Genomic DNA, 17,431 nt, shown 5'->3' with positions numbered 1-17,431 from the left:
ACATCCAGACAGACTGCAGCACCGGGTCCAATCATCCAAGTCTGTTCATCTGTTGTTTTCCAAAACAATAATCCATTACTCCACAGCATCTCCAATTAACACCTACTTGTTAAAGTCTCTATAGGCATTCTTCAAAGTTTTTGCAAAGGTACTCAGAGCCTGGACTGTCTGCATTGAGCAGCGCTCTGGCATTTTAAATTAGATCTGTGTTGTGAAGTGTTTATGACCTACACTATAAAAACCCCACAATTTATCTCCTTTTAAAAAATATCTATATACAATATAAAATATAACATAATCCATCACAATACCAATTAACATGGCAAACAAATGGGACCATTTCCTTATGTTGCTCTCCAATTTTCAGTGAGTCGGCCAGAGAAAGACTCTTCAGATTCACTCACAACTACACTTGCAATTTACCAAATCTAGCTTTTGGTCCTTCATTTCTATAGCAACTGATCTGCTCAATATTATATCACCTTTTGCTCCCCTTTGTGGGAAGAAAAAGAGAAAAATAGGCATAAAGAAATGGAGGAATCTTGGAATCTGAGAATAGGAGGAACAAAATAAATAATTGGGGGAAAATAATCATCTAATCTGACAATCCTTGGATTATAGTATCAGAATGAGAGGGGTTTTTTTCTCTCTGGGATTTAATTCAAAAAGAAGTTGAATCACTATAGAATTGAATTGCTTACTGAGACCTTTCCCACTGAGAATAGAACTGCTTGAATGAGCAATGAGTGAAAACTTACTTAAGAATTTAAAACAAATTATTTTTCAGGATGTTGCCCAGAGAGATGTTTTGCTGGCATTTCCAGCATTCTTCCCATCTGAAAGAAACCACTGCATCTTGTGTGTTTCTTGGCTGCTCTTTCTTACTACTGTCAATGAGTCTGCCACGTTGTACTCTCATTTAGAATCCGTTCCCATTTATGGAACATCTTATGCCCGCAGCCTTGAATCAGAACCCTCCTTCTAATGTACAAGCTTCATCATGTGCTTTGTTTATGCCCACATGAGTCCCACTTCTTCTCCTTCAAGTTTCCAAAATAACCTCCCTCCCTATCCTATTATTAACTCAAAAGACTAATTTCCCCTTCCTGGAACCACCGATGTACCATGTCCCTTTTAGTACTTTGTCCCCCCTCTACTTTCACAACTCCTCTCTCCCACCCCACCCTGCACCACTTGGTGTGTGTGTGTGTGTGTGTGTGTGTGTGTGTGTGTGTGTGTGTGTGTGTGTGTGTGTGTGTGTGTGTGTGTATTGAGCTACAGTTCACAAGTCCCCCCCAATATCCTCTCCCATCTCCACCATAAAGTCAGTATGCATTGCCACTTCAGCTTCTTGCATTAATAACATGTAACACAGAGAGAAATTGGAGCCATAAACAAGGGAAAGGAAATAATATCGAAGACACAGAGAGCAAAGATACACTGCAGAGGACAAAAACACTTGGGTTAATGCTCCAGAAGATGAAGTGAGGAAGCCTGCCACAAAGGCTTGTGAAAGACAAAAACAAAGAATGCACAATTAGTCTTTGAGAAGAATATTCCACTTTATAATCTGTGTGCCTTTATATTTAGACATACAGCACTGTAACAAGCCCATCCTACCCATGAGACTGTGATGCCCAATTATACCCCAATTGACCTAAAACCCCCATACATTTTGAAGGGTGAAAGGAACCCGGAACACCCAGAGGAAACCCACACAGACAAGGGGAGAACGTACAAACTCCTTACAGACGGTGCCAGAGTAATAGGCCTTTCTTGTCCATGAGCCTGTGCCACCCAATTGACTGACAACCTTGCCCCTCCCCCTACATTTTGAAGGGTGGGAGGAAACTGGAGCACCCAGAGGAAACCCATGCAGACATGGAGAGAGTGTACAAACTCCTTACAGATAGCACCAGATTTAAACCTGGGTCACTGGCTCTGTAACAGCATTGTGTAAACCACTACGCTAATCTTGCCACCCCAAAGATTTGATAGACGATCTTAGAACTTACCATAACATTTTACATTCAATGAACGTTGTATTGTAGGAATTACAGGAGACAATTTGCACACAATAAATGTCCTGTTTTAGTAATATTGACTGAAGGCTAAATATTAGCAAAGACAGACTGCTCTTCAGAACATTTCTGTGGGATCATTTGTGAATGAAGATGAGGCCTCAATTTAATATATCTGAAAGATGTAATACCTGAGTACAGAGCGAAGAGCATCAGCTTAGGTTGGTTCTTGGCCCTGGGGCAGGACTTGAACCTATAATCTTCATGCTCAGATGAGGGTTTTGTTTTTGCCTATTAAGAGTGGTAATAAATGTATTACATGGGACCATCCTGCAAATATGTTTAGATTGATTTAATTAAAAGAATAAATTACCTGTAGCCTTTAACTCATCCCTTTCCTTTACACCATGCCTCTCCATTGTAATAAATGATGCCAATCCACCCAAGGACCTCTCAACAAGCTACAGTCTTCAAATTTTGTGGAAGCTGAGGTAGAAAATCCTATATTTTCTGATTGTTGCTTGGAAAAATGCCAGTTTTACCTGCATTTCTGAGGAAAATCTGGGCCATTTCTTTATTTCTGGAAAATTGTAAAAATTAACGTAGGAGTAAGTGCTCGTGATTAATGGTAGCTGGAAGAGTTCGAGGAAGACATCAGGCTTGATCTGAAAATGAAGTTTTCCAGTTATCACATGAGTAAACTGATCTGAGGAACTCAAAATTTGAGGCAGTGAAACATGACATCACATACAGCCCTGAGATTCTTTTTCCCATGGGCCAGACAGAATTTCTACTTATCAGTAACTGTAAACTGTACCCAAGAAAAAAAAGATTTGAGTAGCAAAGAGAGAAATGTAAACAAAGAAAGAAATGTAAAGATTGTGCAATACATAAAAATATTCAGTAATAAATAATGTGCAAAGTAGAGTCTTTAAATGAGTCACTGGTTGAGTCTGTTGTTTAGGAGTCTGTTAGTGGAGGAATTCCATCTGTTTCTGAACCTGGTGGTACGAGTCTTGAGGCACCTATATTTCTTTCCTGATGGTAGCAGCAAGAACAGGGTATGACCTGGGTGGTGTGGATCCTTGATGATTGCTGCTGCTCTCCAACAGCAGTGTTCCCTGTAGATCACACATGTCAAACTCTGGCCCGCGGGCCAAATTTGGCCCGCGATATAATTATATTTGGCCCGCAAGATCATTTCAAAAATGTATTAGAGGTGGCCCGCCCTGCAGCGAGAGCCGATGCTGTTTTTTGGTAATGAAACCCCCTCCATCCTCCCCCTTCATTGCACATCCTTCCCCATTGTAACACGAGAAATTGTAACACGAGAAGTCTGTCGATGTCATCAGCCGGCAAGCCAGTTGGAAGGCTCCCCGCACAACCAGTCACTTCTCCCACCTGTCAAGCGGTGCGGCGGATGGGCGACCGCCTGTAATTTCCGGTCGGCGCGAGACATGGCAGGCTGCGCACGGCCCCCAGGCAGCGCGAGCCCCACGCAACTGGCACCGGACGGCCCTTCCACAGCGCGAGCACATTTCTCCCGGTCGCCACGGCCTTCAGCACTTGCACCCGCGCGGACCCCAGGGACAGCTGGTTTGGCCCTGCACGTGAAGAGAGAGATGGTGGCTGTCCGCAAAGGCTGATCGGCAGCGCGCTGGGCCTGAGTGGGTGGGTAAGCAGGGATGGGCAGAGGGTGTAGGTAAGGAGTAATGGGCAGGGGAAGTTATGGTGGTGTGAGGGGCAGTTAGAGGGAGGGATGAGTAGAAGGAGGGGTGGATAGGGAAGAGGTAAAAGGGGAGGGGCAGGGCGAGTAGGGGAGGGGTGATTAGAGGGTGAGAGACAGGTAGAGGGAGGAACAGGTTGAGGGGAGAGGCAGTAGAGGGGCGTGTATAGGATGGGGTGGGTAGAGGCAGAGCGAGTGGAGTGAGGGGTGAGTAGAGGTTGGGTAAAGGACTGGTCAGGTAGAGGGATGGTGGGTTGAGGATGAATAGAGGCCTAGAGCCTGAGGAGTGAGCAGGAAATGCTGAGTTCTGATGCAGGCCAAAATGGACACAGCCTGTGAATGCTGACTACATCTCCACAGGGACCAAATCGGTTTCCCTCAGGTCAAGCAAAGGGTGAACTTGAGCTACCTACTCCTGACCTGTAACATTATCCTCCTAAAGTTATATCCTAAAGTTTAACATTACATATGTTGAAAGAAGAGAAAACATGCAGATGTTGTTGAAAATTTTCAATAAATATTTAGTTCGGCCCTCGACTTAGTCCAAGTTTTTAATTTTGGCCCTCCGTGAATTTGAGTTTGACACCCCTGCTGTAGATGTTCTCAATGGTGGAGAGAGTTTTGCCTGTGATATACTAGGTTGGTTCCACTATGATATGCAGGGCATTCTGCTTAGAGGTATTGGTGCCCCCATTCAGGCCATGAAGCAGCCAGTTAGCACATTTCCAACTACTCATCTTTAGAATTTTTCTAAGGTCTCCGAAGTCGTACTGAACCTCCACAAACTTCTGAGATTATATAAGAATGTTGATTCCAGGAAAGCTACTCTGAGATAGTACCTCCCAGGAATTTAAATTTGCTCACCCTCTCCACCCCTGATTTCCGAATGATCACTGGATCATACACCTTTGGCTTTCCCTTCTTAAAGTCTACTATCAGTTCCATCATGTTGGTGACATTGAGTGAGAGGTTTTTTTTTTATACTTTATTTTTTTATAAATTTTCAATGAAACAGTGCAAAAGCCAAAATAAGTTTCTGACAAAATAGTAATATACATTCATTAATAGCTATTGCATGTCTAACAGTAATTGACTGTACCTCCCCTCCCCCGAAAAAAGAAAAAATAGAAAAAGAATAGAGAGCAAGAAAAGATAGTTCAATTCTAAACTAAAAAGAAAGAAAACTGAGAGGTTTTCCAGGCCTTAAATTATCAGGCTTTTCTAGATCCAGGTGAGGGGTATAGATGGACACTCCGAAGTGAAGGGGGATAAACTAAAGACTTACAGCTATTTGCCATATATATGGCTGCCAAATGTTGATAAAAATATATTTGTTCCTCAAACTGTAAGTGATTTTCTCAAGGGGAACACAACTTTGCATTTCCCCATTCTATCGTGCCATCCCAGATGGGAATCAGACTTCCAGGTAACCGCTATACATCTCCTGGCCACCACCAATGCGATCTTTACAAATTGCATTTAAAATTTGGACAGCCTCATTATAGGTCTTATGCTCATGATGTTTCCCAGTAAAAACAATTCTGCGTTTTGTGGAAAATGTTTTCCTATAATTTGTTCTAGGAAGTTCCCTAGATCTACCCAGAAGGGCCTCACCTTGGAATGTGACCAGGTTGAATGTAGAAATGTTCCCACCTCTGCCACATCTAAAACATAGGTCTGAAATTTTTGATTTAAGTTTATTTAATTTTTGCAGCATGAGATATAATGATGCAAGAAATTATATTGTACCAATCTATATATAACATTCACTGTATTTGTCATACTGTCTCAACATGGATCAGACCACCACTGTTTTCCAGTTATTATGTCCAAGTCTGATTCCCACCTCTGTCTTATGTAACCCCATTTTAGGAGTTTTTGCTTGAAAAAGGAAATACACTACTGAAATAAATTTCTTGATAATCCCCTTTCGAATCAGTCTCCAATTCGCTACACTTCGGTTAGGTCATTGACAGTCCTAATTTGTCCCTTAAATAAGATCTCAGTTAAAGATAGCAGAGAAAATAATTATTTAACAAACCATATATATTTTTTAAACTGATCAAACAACAGAACAGTCCTCAATACAGCTGATCTCTTTCTGAGACCAGGTGTCCAGAATTTTGTTATCCAATATTGATGGTATTAATCTATTTTGAGTCAGGGTGTTTTTGGTGATAACCCCACCTTAATTCCAATCTGTTGATTTATTTTATACCAAGCATTAATTACATGTTTTAATTGTGTGGCTTCTCTTATTCCCGAAACAATTTAGGATCGCAATTATAAATAAAATCTCCTGCTGTCTTTGAGTGCGAGGTTGTTGCTAGTACACCAATCAGCCAAATTTGCAATCTCCCTCCTGTATGCTGACTCATTGCCTCCTTTTGTCCAGCTCACTACTGCGGAATTGTCAGCAAATTTGCTGTTGTCGTACCAAGCCACACAGTCATAGGTGTAAACCAAGTAGAGCAGGGGGCTAAGTACGCAGCCCTGTGGTGCTCTGATGCTCATGGAGATTGTGGCCTCTCGAAACACTTCATCACTGTGGATGAGTGCCACCAGTCTGTCATCATTTTGGCAGTGATTATACAATTAATAATAAAAGTAAAGGTTCCATTATTGTCACGTAATACTCCCATTTAGAATGTAACATACATGAAATTCTTTCACTTTGTCTACCATAAGTAAGACAGAGAGTCGCCACTTTGTCCAGCGCCCCTCACAGAAAAGAGCCCCAGCAAGGAATGAACTCGTTGACCCCTGGTTTACAAGACCAGTGCTCTAAATACTAAACAAATATTATTTAAGATTGATGCCCCTTTAAAGGGGCATCTCTGTGTTTTAATAGTGTTTTGGAGGCAATTCCTCAAAGAGGAAGCCCTTAAACAAATGAGACATTGCTTTGAGCTCGTGTCTGTCATCCATAAGTCTGTACTTTCTGCAGTGGACTTTGTTGGACACGTATTTTTCGAAAAAAATCTTGAACAGTGAATGAACTTTTTAGCCAAATATTTTTGTATAAAAATGTTTGTTCTTGTCTTTGTGTCATTGTTGTCTTGTTGTAAATGTACAATTATCAACATTTCTCATTCAAATCCTATAGTAATTGTAGGCTCTGTTCATTAGGTGGCTCCATTGAGCAAGTTTCAGAAATGCCTCTCACGTAGACAATCGACAATAGGTGCTGGAGCTGGCCAATTGGCCCGTCAAGTCAGCACTGCCATTTATCGGATCATGGCTCTTTCAATAACCAATCCCAGCCTTATCCCCATAACCTTCAACTCCCCTGCCCACAAGAGCCTTATCCAACTCTCTTTTAAATCTATCCAGCAAATCATTCTGCCCTTCATCAGACCAGTGCACAGCACGACCTCAGTGGCCTCCCAATCTCCATAAAGTCCACTTCCCCTGTCTATCGCATAATCCCACCCCTTCATCCCGCTTTCCCAGCCCCTTCTCCTTCTCCATTCCTCCCTCCCTCTCCTTCCACTCCTCCATTTCTGCAGCATTCCCATAATCTCCCTCATCTCCCATTCCTCTTTTCACCCACACACCTCTCCCTTTCTAGGACACCTCGATGTTTTGTCTATTCTCCTCCCATGCTCCTCATTTTCGAACAAGACTCCTTTACTCTGGTACTGAAATCCTTTAATAATAAAAGCTGAAATCCCATATTTTCCTCATTATTTACAGAACATGCATATTTGATTTTGATGATTCATGTACAAGGGACTCAGGTCGTTCTGAGCACCAACACCTTTCAATCTTTCACCTGTTTCCTTATTCTATCTTTTTTTTCCCTCCATGCGAAAACATCATCTCCGTGATCAAGCACATCACTTCCACGTGGAGTTTAATAAGTTGTAGGAGCACAGAACTCACTTTATTCATGTGTTCCTCAGAAAATCTGTCAAATAAGTTTTCCTCATTTCTAACAAAAAGAAAAAAAAATGCCTCAGGCTCTGTCTTCCTGGGATATTTTGGTTGGTCCAGCAACAAACAATAATCTATGGACATGACTTTAAATAGCTCATGCAATCATGACCAAAATGTCTCTTCAGCAACTTGCTGTTGGCAAAGGGTGTTTCATTGAAGTGCCAGCTGGTAAAATGGCAGAAAACCTCTTTAATGAGCAGTCGGAGCTCAGGCAATGCTCTTGCACTGTTTTATTTCTCTGTCGTACTATACTGTCGCACTTTTGCACTACCTATTGTACTTATGGTACGGATGTTTTAAGGCCAGTGATCCAGATCTCTACAGGAAGTCCAGGCACCACCTGCAGAAGACTATTTCAGCAACAAAGAGGCAATTCTGAGGGAAGCTAGAGACGGAGTCAGATGTTCGGTGGTTATGGCATGGATTGCAGGCCATTGCATCCTACAAAGCCAGGCTGTGATGATTCACTACCCGATGAGCTGAATGATTTTATTCTCGCTAAACTCTAATGGTGCCAACAAGAATTCCTGCAGAGGCTGACAATCCTGTGATATCTGCCTCTGAGGCCGACATCAGAACATAATTCAAGAGGGTGAATCCACACAAGGCATCAGGCCCTGATGGTGTACCTGGCCAAGTACTGAAAATCTAGCCAGCCTGCTCACTGACATTCAATCTCTCATTGCAGCAGTCGGAGCATGCTTCAAATGGGCATCAATCATACTGGTGCCCAAGAACAGCAGAGTGCACTGCCTCAGTGACTATTGCCCACAAGTACTCACATTTACTGCGATGAGATTGGTCATAGCCAGAAGTAACACATCCCAAGATCTGGATCCCCTGCAATTCGCTTACAGTCACAATTGTTCCACAGCTCTCGATCACCTAGACCATAACAAACACATATATCCAGCTACACCTCATCAACCACAGTTCAGCCTCCAACACCATCAGTGTTGGTCAACAAGCTCCAAAACCTGGGCCTTTGCAACCCTGTCTGCAACTAGACCCTTGGCTTCCTTGTCGGAAGACAATAGTATGAATTGGAAACATTTCCTTCTCATTGACTATCAGTAGAGGTGCACCTCAAGAATGCGTGCTTAACCCACTTCTCTACTCACTCTACACCCATGTCTGTGTGGTTAGGCACAATGCAAGTGCCATCTACAAATTTAGTGATGACACCACGATCGTTGGCCAAATCACAGACAGGGTGCAGGAGGGAGATAGATCAGCTAGTTGAGTGGTGCCCAAACAACATCCTTGCATTCATTGTTAGCAAAACCAAGGAGATGACTGTGGACCTCAGGAGGAAATCAGGAGAACACAAACCAGTCCTCGTCGAGAGGTCAGCAGTGGAGAGGGTCAAGACCTTAAAATTCATGGATGTCAGCATCTCTGAGGATCTGTCCTGGGGCCTCCATGTTGATGTAATTATGAAGAAGGCTTGCCAGTGGCTATACTTCGTGAAGCTTTTAAATTTTATTTAATATAAAACCACTTAACAAACATAATATTTCAAATTTAATCCAATACATACAGTATTTTATATATAAAAAATTAAAAAAGACTAAATCCCCCCCCTCCCCCAACCCTCTACAAACTAAAAAAAAAGCGACAAAACCATAACAGGAGTACTTCACTTTCCAATACTATATATATGTTCATAGAGACCACTAGGAGAAAGGGAATGTTTGAGTTTCATTTAAATTTTAATACCAACTGTTTGTAAATATGGGCTTCATATTTCACAAAATGTATGATAATTATCTCTTAAATTGTAAGTAATTTTCTCAAGTGGAATATAATTCCAAACATCTGCATGCCATCGATCCATATTCCCAAATAAACATCCAACTTCCAAGTTATAGAAATACATTTTATAGCTATTGCCAAAGCAATTTGAACAATTCTTACTTGATACATATTCAATTTTAATTTAGGTTTAAATCCTCTAACATCTCCCAGTAAAAATCTAACTCATTATTTGATCTAATAAATTACCCAAATCAACCCAAAAAGGTTTAATTGTGGAACTTTGCCAAATCAAATACAAAAAAGTACCAACTTGTCCACATTTAATCTGAATAAGTATAATTCATATTATGTAACTTTTGTAGTGTTAAATATAATTGATGAATAAAATACTGAACTAACAGATATCTCACATTTATTGTACTTTTCATACTCTTTCTACATATCTATTGGCTTATTTAAATCTACCTCCCATTTATGTCTTGATTTATGAACTCCCTTTTTCGAGCCTTCTTTTGTAATAATTTATACATCTCTGAAATAAATTTATTTGCATCCCTAGTACTTAATAATAGTTCTACTTCTGATTCCGGTAGTAATACTAAATCTTGACCAAAAATTTCACAGAGATCTCTAAATTTGATAATAACAAAATTTTGTATTTTCCAATAATATTAATTTTTTTCTTCACTCAACTAAAAGTAATAAATTTCCCAGCTTCAAAACAATCTTTAATTTTCTTAATACCACAATTTTGCCAAATTTTTTTAAATGTATTTTCCATAGAGATGTATTTTCTATATACATTATATATAATATATATTATATATTATTCTATGTATCATAAATACATAAAATGTATTTTCCATGTCTATTTTGAAATAAAGGTGATCTTTCAGACATTAAACCTCTTCCTCTAATCTCTCTATCAATTTTATTCCAAAGTTCAATTAAATGTTTCATCGTGTGTGTTTCTTTATTTGCTATTAACAATCTATAAATAAAATGTGGATCCATTTCTCCTATCTTACTTCATGAAGAGTTTGAGGAGATTTGACATGTCACCAAAGATTCTTGCAAATTTCTACAGTGGACCATGGAGAGCATTCTGTCTGCTTGCATCACTATCTAGTATGGAGGTGCCAATGCACAGGAAAGGAAAAAAAAACTCCAATGAGTTGATAACTCGGCCAGGGGCATCATGGGCACCAGTCTTCACCCCATCAAGGACATCTACAAGAGGCAGTGTCTTAAGAAAGCAACCTCTATCCTCAAGGACTCCCACCACCCAGATCATACCCTCTTCACACTGCTACCATCAAGAAAAAGGTACAGGAGCCTGAAGACAAGAACCCAGCTGCACAAGGACAGCTGCCATCAGATTCCTCAATGATCAATGAAGTACAGATACTACTTCAATTTTTCCTATTTTTCTTGAACTATTTATTTATTTTTGAAATATAATTTATAGTCATATTTGCACTGGTATGTTGCCACAAAATAACTATGTCATGACATGTTCATGGTGAGAAATTCTGATTATGGATAGCAGGCAAAACAATTTTTTCACTCTTTTCTTGATCCACTTGACAATAAACAATCCATTTCAATATAACTGCTTATCAGAGCTTGAAATCGAGTCCCAATAAACAACTTGTTTCTAGGGTTGTACCTGTTATTCATGGATTCTTTTTGTGTGCTGTTTTCAGCAATTCTGGAGACTTGTAACATTTTTGCAAAATTAGTACACAACAGTCAGCTGCATTCTGTTTTCCTTAGAGTTTCACTTAAACTGTTTCTTTACTTGTTCCACAATCTGAGTTACAAAGCTGGTCTGTTATGGTCTTCACTTGAGACTGAAGCAGTGCGGGAGTAGATGAATGAGACAAGATTAAAAGTATGACTACTTTCCCATTGCAGTACCTATTTTCTCCATGGATAGTCACCTTGTCATAGTGGAGAAGCTTGTGTGGTCCTGTATCCTGAAAATGATGCCATCTGGAGCTATGCTTCTGGTAGGGTCACCCATGGTGGTAAGGCTGAAGGTGAGGTCCCTGACAAAGAACAATCCAACCAAGTCCTCAATGGTGGAACAACGGGCGAAGTTTTTCTGAATAAATAAACAAAATTCGGACTAAAGATGGTACAATGACCACAGATTATGTTAAAATAAATAAGATTTTTAGAGAATTTTATTCTAATCTTTATACCTCTGAATTTAACAATGATTTTACTTTAATGTCTGATTTTTTGGATTGTCTAAATTTACCTGCCCTAACCTTGGATAGCCATACAAGTTTGGAAGCACCTAAAATGAGGAGGAAATACTTTTAGCTATTTAGCACGTGGTGGGGTTGGGTGAGGGGGGGGGGGGGGGGGTCCGCATGGGAGGTGGGGAGGTCATCGCCATCTTTGTTGGTATAAACAGGAAAGTCAGGTTAGTGGCATGCAAGTCAGGAGACCTGGGCCTCTGGAAGAAATCCAAACACAAGCTCCAAACCAAGAGTGTACCGCACCAAGCTCCAGTCTCAAGATAACATGTTGACTGGTGGGGCATGCATGCTATCACTAAGTACAAAGCAAACCCCTGTAGCACAGAATGCAACCGCACAACATGTTCTATGATTGCTTCGATCAGGGAGCCAGTTGGGAGGTGGCATCTGTACTGACAATAACCACAACAGCAGTGTGAGTATAAGACAGCTTTAATAAACTTGGCGCCTCACAGTTTGGCGGGCAGCAACCTCCTTTGAAGAAGACCGCAGAGCCCACCTCACTGACAAAAGGCAAAGGAGGAAAAACCCAACACCCAACCCCAACCAACCAATTTTCCCCTGCAACCGTGTCTGCCTGTCCCACATCGGACTTGTCAGCCACAAACGAGCCTGCAACTGACGTGGACTTTTTACCCCCTCCATAAATCTTCGTCCGCGAAGCCAAGCCAAAGAAGAATAAACTAATACGTACACTAAGAGGTCTTGTCTCTCTGCAAGACGAACCTGGAAGGCTAGACTGCAGCTCTGGACTGCTTTATATACAAGGTTACCAGGATAACCCCTGGTGACCTAGTGGTGTAATTACATATCACCACAACATCCACATCAATACAACAAATTATATTAGACCCATACTCACTGATGCTGAAGTCATGAACCTGCAGAAAACCACTGGCCCAGATAGAGTCCCAGAGCACGTCCTGAGAGCCTGCACAGATCAAATGGCGGAAATTTTCACAGTCATCATCCTCTCCCAGCAACAGGCCAAAGTCCCCACTTGCTTCAAGAAGGTCACCAACATACTAGTGCTGAAGAAAAGCACAATGAATGGCACATTTAGCGTAATGGTTAGCGTGACACTATTACAGCGCCAGTGACCCAGGTTTAAATCCAGCGCTGTTTGTATGTTCTACTTGCATGTGTTTTCCCTGGGTGTTCTGGTTTCATCCCACTTTCCAAAAACATATGGGGTTGGTAGGTTAGTTGGGTGAAATTGGGCAGCATGGGTTTTAATGGCTCGAATTAGCTTCACTATATTGTAAAAAAAAATACTTTTTTTTAAATTTTAATTACCCAAAATAATTACCAATATCCTTCAGCATGAAGGTTTTAGAGATTGGTCATGGTTCACCACTTCACTTTGCCTACTGGCCAAACAGATCCCCAGCAGATGACTCTCACTCAGTCCTCGAATACCTGGACACCCATGTTAGACTATTGTCCATAAGACAACCCCTGCCTTCAATACCATAGTCCCCAGCAAACAAACTCATACAGAAACTTCAGGATTAGGGCTCAGTGCTCCATTCTGCAACTTGATTCTTGACTTTCTGACAGATCACAATAAGTGGAGATAGTCCCCTGATATTTGGTTATGGTTTCCAAACATTCCATTATTTCTAATGGTGCTTTTCTATTATATCAACAAATAGGACATTGATTGTCATTTCATGGTGGGGAACTGGCTCAGATTTCTCAGGCTGACTTCCAGGCCAAACATTTTGGCAGTTTCCGCAAAACAGGACGTCAAGTGCTGAAGAGCTGGCTCTGAATGGGCAACTAAAGCGGCATCGTCTGCAAAGAGTAGTTCACGGACAAGTTGCTCTTGTGTCTTGGTGTGAGCTTGCAGGCGCCTCAGGTTGAAGAGACTGCCATCCGTCCGGTACCGGATGTAAACAGCGTCTTCATTGTTGAGGTCTTTCATGGCTTGTTTCAGCATCATGTTGAAGAAGATTGAAAAGAGGGTTGGTGCGAGAACGCAGCCTTGCTTCATGCCATTGTTAATGGAGAAGGGTTCAGAGAGCTCATTGCTGTATCTGACCCGACCTTGTTGGTTTTCGTGCAGTTGGATAACCATGTTGAGGAACTTTGGGGGGCATGCAACAAACGAGCCTGCAGCTGTCGTGGACATTACCCCTCCATAAATCTTCGTCCGTGAAGCCAAGCCAAAGAAGAAAGAAATAAAAGAAGAAAGAAGATTGTCATTTAAGGTTGCCTTGGTCACTTAAGTGTCTAGCCCCTATTTCTATTAACACCTCTATATTTTTCTTTATGGGCTCATTCCAAACATCTATTATTTCATGAACACTTTCTTGGCGTAACAGGCAGCACAAAGCCAGCAATCGTGAGCTGACCAGGGTTCGAATCCCATGCTATCTCTAAGGAGTTTGTACATACTCCCTGTGTCTGCAAGGATTCTCTCCTCCGATTTCCTCCTACCATTCAAAAAATGTATTGAGGGTGTAGGTTAATGGGGTATAAATTGGGCAGTATGGACTCAAGGGCCGAAATGGCCTGTAACCATGCTGTGCGTCTAAATTTAAAATGTAAAAAAAAATTCTGATATGACCCATGAGTTATTAATTAATTTTGTATTAATCAGCACCTTGATAATTACTACATTTAACACGTGACAATATTATTTTCAAAACACGTGCTTCCTGAATAAAGGAATTGGGGATTATGATAGACAATTTCAAGGTAGACATAAAAATAATTTCAGATATGCTGTATCAATTAGAAAGTTGGAGAAAGATTAAATTAACTCTTATAGAATTTAGCATCTTTAATCGTGTAATGATGCTGACACATTGCATTAGTTTCCGCTGATTTTCATTTCTGCTCAGCATCTGATGCCTCTCATGTCAATATCCAACAATAGTCGGCCAGCATTGATGGATTCCAGTGCCCTAATACTGCTTTTCCATGATCGCAATGTCCTGGTGAAACCTGTCACCATGTTTGTCACTAACTGCACCGAGATCAACAGGGAACAAGTCCAAGTGCAAAGACAAAAAAATAATAATTTTTCATGACATGGTTTTGTATGCTTGAAGTAGACTTAAAAATATGTGACTGTAGTTCTAAGTGAGCGGCGCCGGCGAGGGCGTGGGCTGGTTCAGATGCTTGTGGCACATGCTGTGACGGTGTATGGAAGGGCTGGATGTTGCGTGGTCGAAGTCGAGGAAGGGGGAAGTCATCGCGGGGACAATGGCGCCACCCGTCACGTGCACGTGGGGGGGTCCGCGGGGGACTTGGGGAGGTCATAGAGGGCCGCTGAGCTGCCCACAGGTTTAGAGAGGCACACTTTTGCAAAGTGGCCTTTCTTGCTGCATCGCGAACAATACTGGTTCCTAGCTGGGCAGTTTTGGCGCGATTGTCAATCTGACCCACATCAGGACCCACAGTACTTACAGGGGTGCCGGGCACCTGCCGCAGTGATATTCTCCTCCCCAGCTCGTCCTGAGGCTGCAGCTGCAGTGTGAGAGAGCTATAAGGGAGCCTGGGGAAACCTGGAATCAAAGGCTTCAACGTGCAGGGCTGCTGCTTCCAAGGTTCGGACCACTTCCACAGTCCTGGTTAGGGCATAGATGTTGTCTTCCAGCAGCTTCTGCCGGATGGCCCTCGAGCGTAGCCCTTGGACGAAGGCATCCCAGATCAGCCTCTTGACCTCCTCTACACCTACCCCGGGTTCAGCCAGATATGGTCGGGTCAACTCTCGCAAGTGTTCCAGGTAAATCTCAGCCGTCTCTCCGGGTTGCTGGGCTCGGGTGTTGAGGAGGTACCTTGCACAGATCACATTCATGGGGAGCTTGTACAAGTTCTTGAGAGTGTCCATTGCGCTCTTATACGTGGAGCAGCCTTTGGTTACCTGGAAGGCGCGGGGACCCAGCTTTGACTGGAGTAGGACCAACCTCTTCCGATCAGAGTCCAGGATGTCGCCTTCATGTGCCTCGATGATTGCCTCGACCGCATGCAGCCAGATCTCGAAGCGTGTCTGGGCTTCCGGGTGGCGTGGGTCGACTTCGAGGCTCCCTGCACACTGGAATTTTTCCATGACAGCCGTGTGAAAATTTTGTGGATTAAATTGTGGTGCGCTGTTAGCCAGAATCAGACACACACAAGGTAAAGACTGTACAACAGGCTTTAATCCACAAAGACTTCCACAGAGCCAGGCTGGCTCTGGCAGCAGCAACTCTGTGTGAGGCCTCAGGAGACTGACGCAGGCTTATATCACGGAGGATGATTGATACCCGACCGGGTGGGGCTTGATCCATTCAGGCCAACTGATTAGACAGCCGGCCAGGTGTTGTCCTGTCCCCTTACACTCCTGCAGGTACAGAGGTTGCCCCCTGCAGTAGGCTGGTGGTGTACCACAAGGAAACAGCATGTGAAAGCGAAATGTTAAGGTGATTTTCATGAACGGCAGCTGAAGAACTGTAAAATACACCCAAAAGTGTTCAGGAAGAAAAATCTTCATTGTCAAGGGCTGTTTACTCACTCAGCTTTTCACTTACATATTTTATATGGGTGTTCAAGTCTCCACACCAGCGGGAGCTTCAAAGCCTACCAACACAGTTAATGTCCTCAATGATTGTCACTCTGCTATTCACCAACATTCTTGTTGTCAGTGTACTCAAATGGTACTTAGTCTCCAAAAATCCCACAGCAGAATATATAGACTTATTAACGGGAGACATGAGCAGTTTACACTTGAAGTACATCTAATTTATGCAAGGATCTTCACAGATGGAAATTTTAGAAATTTGTATATTTTTTCCAGTCCATGGAGGTTAATCCAAAGGAGTCCCCATAAAAGGGTGGTAGCCTTCAAGTAATAACTATATTCACAACCAATCATATATTTAAAATTAATAAAGGCATTAATGTATTATAGTTATTCCCTCACCTCCCTGAGACATTTATTCAGTTGTATGTTATTTCCAGAGTTTGTTATACCAGCTTTCATGAAATAGATTGCGGCTTCTCCTAAGTTATAGTGATCATGGAGACATTTTTAATCTTCAGTAGTTTATCCTATATTTTAAGGTGTTTCGACATTCTTTTATGCTAATTATAGTTGGATGAAGACACAATAATTATTGCAGGTTACTTGAGCAAGACGGTGCCAGTAGTAAAGATGGCGAATTCCCCCTCCTCTCCAGGACAGTTCTATCGACGTTACGATAGAGTCAAATCGGCGACCGTGCCAGTAGTAAAGATGGCTCCTGGAGCGTTCACATCGGCTTGCTGGAGAAGCTCAGCCTCAATCGGAAGCGATCAGCGTTCGGGCCTGGGGCCTTGGCGAAGAAAGGAATTCCTCCAGCATCGATGGATGTGCTTGTTGAAATCGGCCGGCCAGGAGTGAGTCCCGCTGGTGACGTCATTTCCGCTCGGCTCTCGGGCCGTTTCCATGACCACGGCGCCCGCCCAGAGGGATGACCCTTCTCCGAAATGGCGGAGAATGAGGGCATTTAATCTGTGCTCACTCACCACAGGTCTTTGTTGAACGTCTATTTAATTTCACTGCCCCCACATTCTCATCAAAATGACACTGGTGCAGATAAAGGACGGGGAATACACGACGACCATTTATAAGATGGTGAGTGTGGGCAGCACTTCCATGTCGTGGCGGATTTTACTTTAAAGATGATATTACCACAGCAGAATGAGTGCAAATATTTCCACAGACAGCCAACATCGATCTGCTGGCG

General features: G+C 42.3%; 1 protein-coding gene and 1 long non-coding RNA gene across 10 annotated transcripts in view; one reads left to right on the top strand and one right to left on the bottom strand.

Annotated features, from left to right (window-relative positions):
- Nucleotides 1-10,273: 10,273 nt before the first annotated feature.
- LOC138747512 (uncharacterized) lies at nucleotides 10,274-17,082 on the bottom strand. Of its 2 annotated transcripts, none has more exons than XR_011347526.1 (3): nucleotides 15,132-17,082; nucleotides 12,577-12,745; nucleotides 10,274-11,551 (listed from the first exon to the last, which is right to left on the bottom strand). It is a non-coding gene; the product is annotated as an uncharacterized lncRNA (long non-coding RNA). The 2 variants fall into 2 exon arrangements; XR_011347527.1 differs by having other exon boundaries at nucleotides 16,627-17,082.
- ift70 (intraflagellar transport 70) overlaps nucleotides 16,946-17,431 on the top strand; it is an 80,508-nt gene continuing 80,022 nt past the window's right edge. For 3 of the 8 annotated variants that reach the window (XR_011347525.1, XR_011347524.1, XM_069906785.1), the window contains exon 1: nucleotides 16,948-17,319. Coding sequence is in view for 6 of the 8 variants with exons in the window: in XM_069906785.1 (XP_069762886.1) it covers nucleotides 17,266-17,319 (54 nt within the window). In the remaining 2 variants the exon portion in view is untranslated. Of the gene's footprint in view, nucleotides 17,320-17,431 lie in introns of all 8 variants that reach the window. The other 5 variants (XM_069906788.1, XM_069906787.1, XM_069906786.1 and 2 more) reach the window with 4 other exon arrangements.

The sequence above is a fragment of the Narcine bancroftii genome, chromosome 12 (genome assembly GCF_036971445.1).
Source record: "Narcine bancroftii isolate sNarBan1 chromosome 12, sNarBan1.hap1, whole genome shotgun sequence".
Classification (NCBI taxonomy): Eukaryota; Metazoa; Chordata; class Chondrichthyes; order Torpediniformes; family Narcinidae; genus Narcine; species Narcine bancroftii.
The sequence above is the reverse complement of the archived record's forward strand: the minus strand, read 5'-3'. Positions and strand labels throughout refer to the sequence as shown.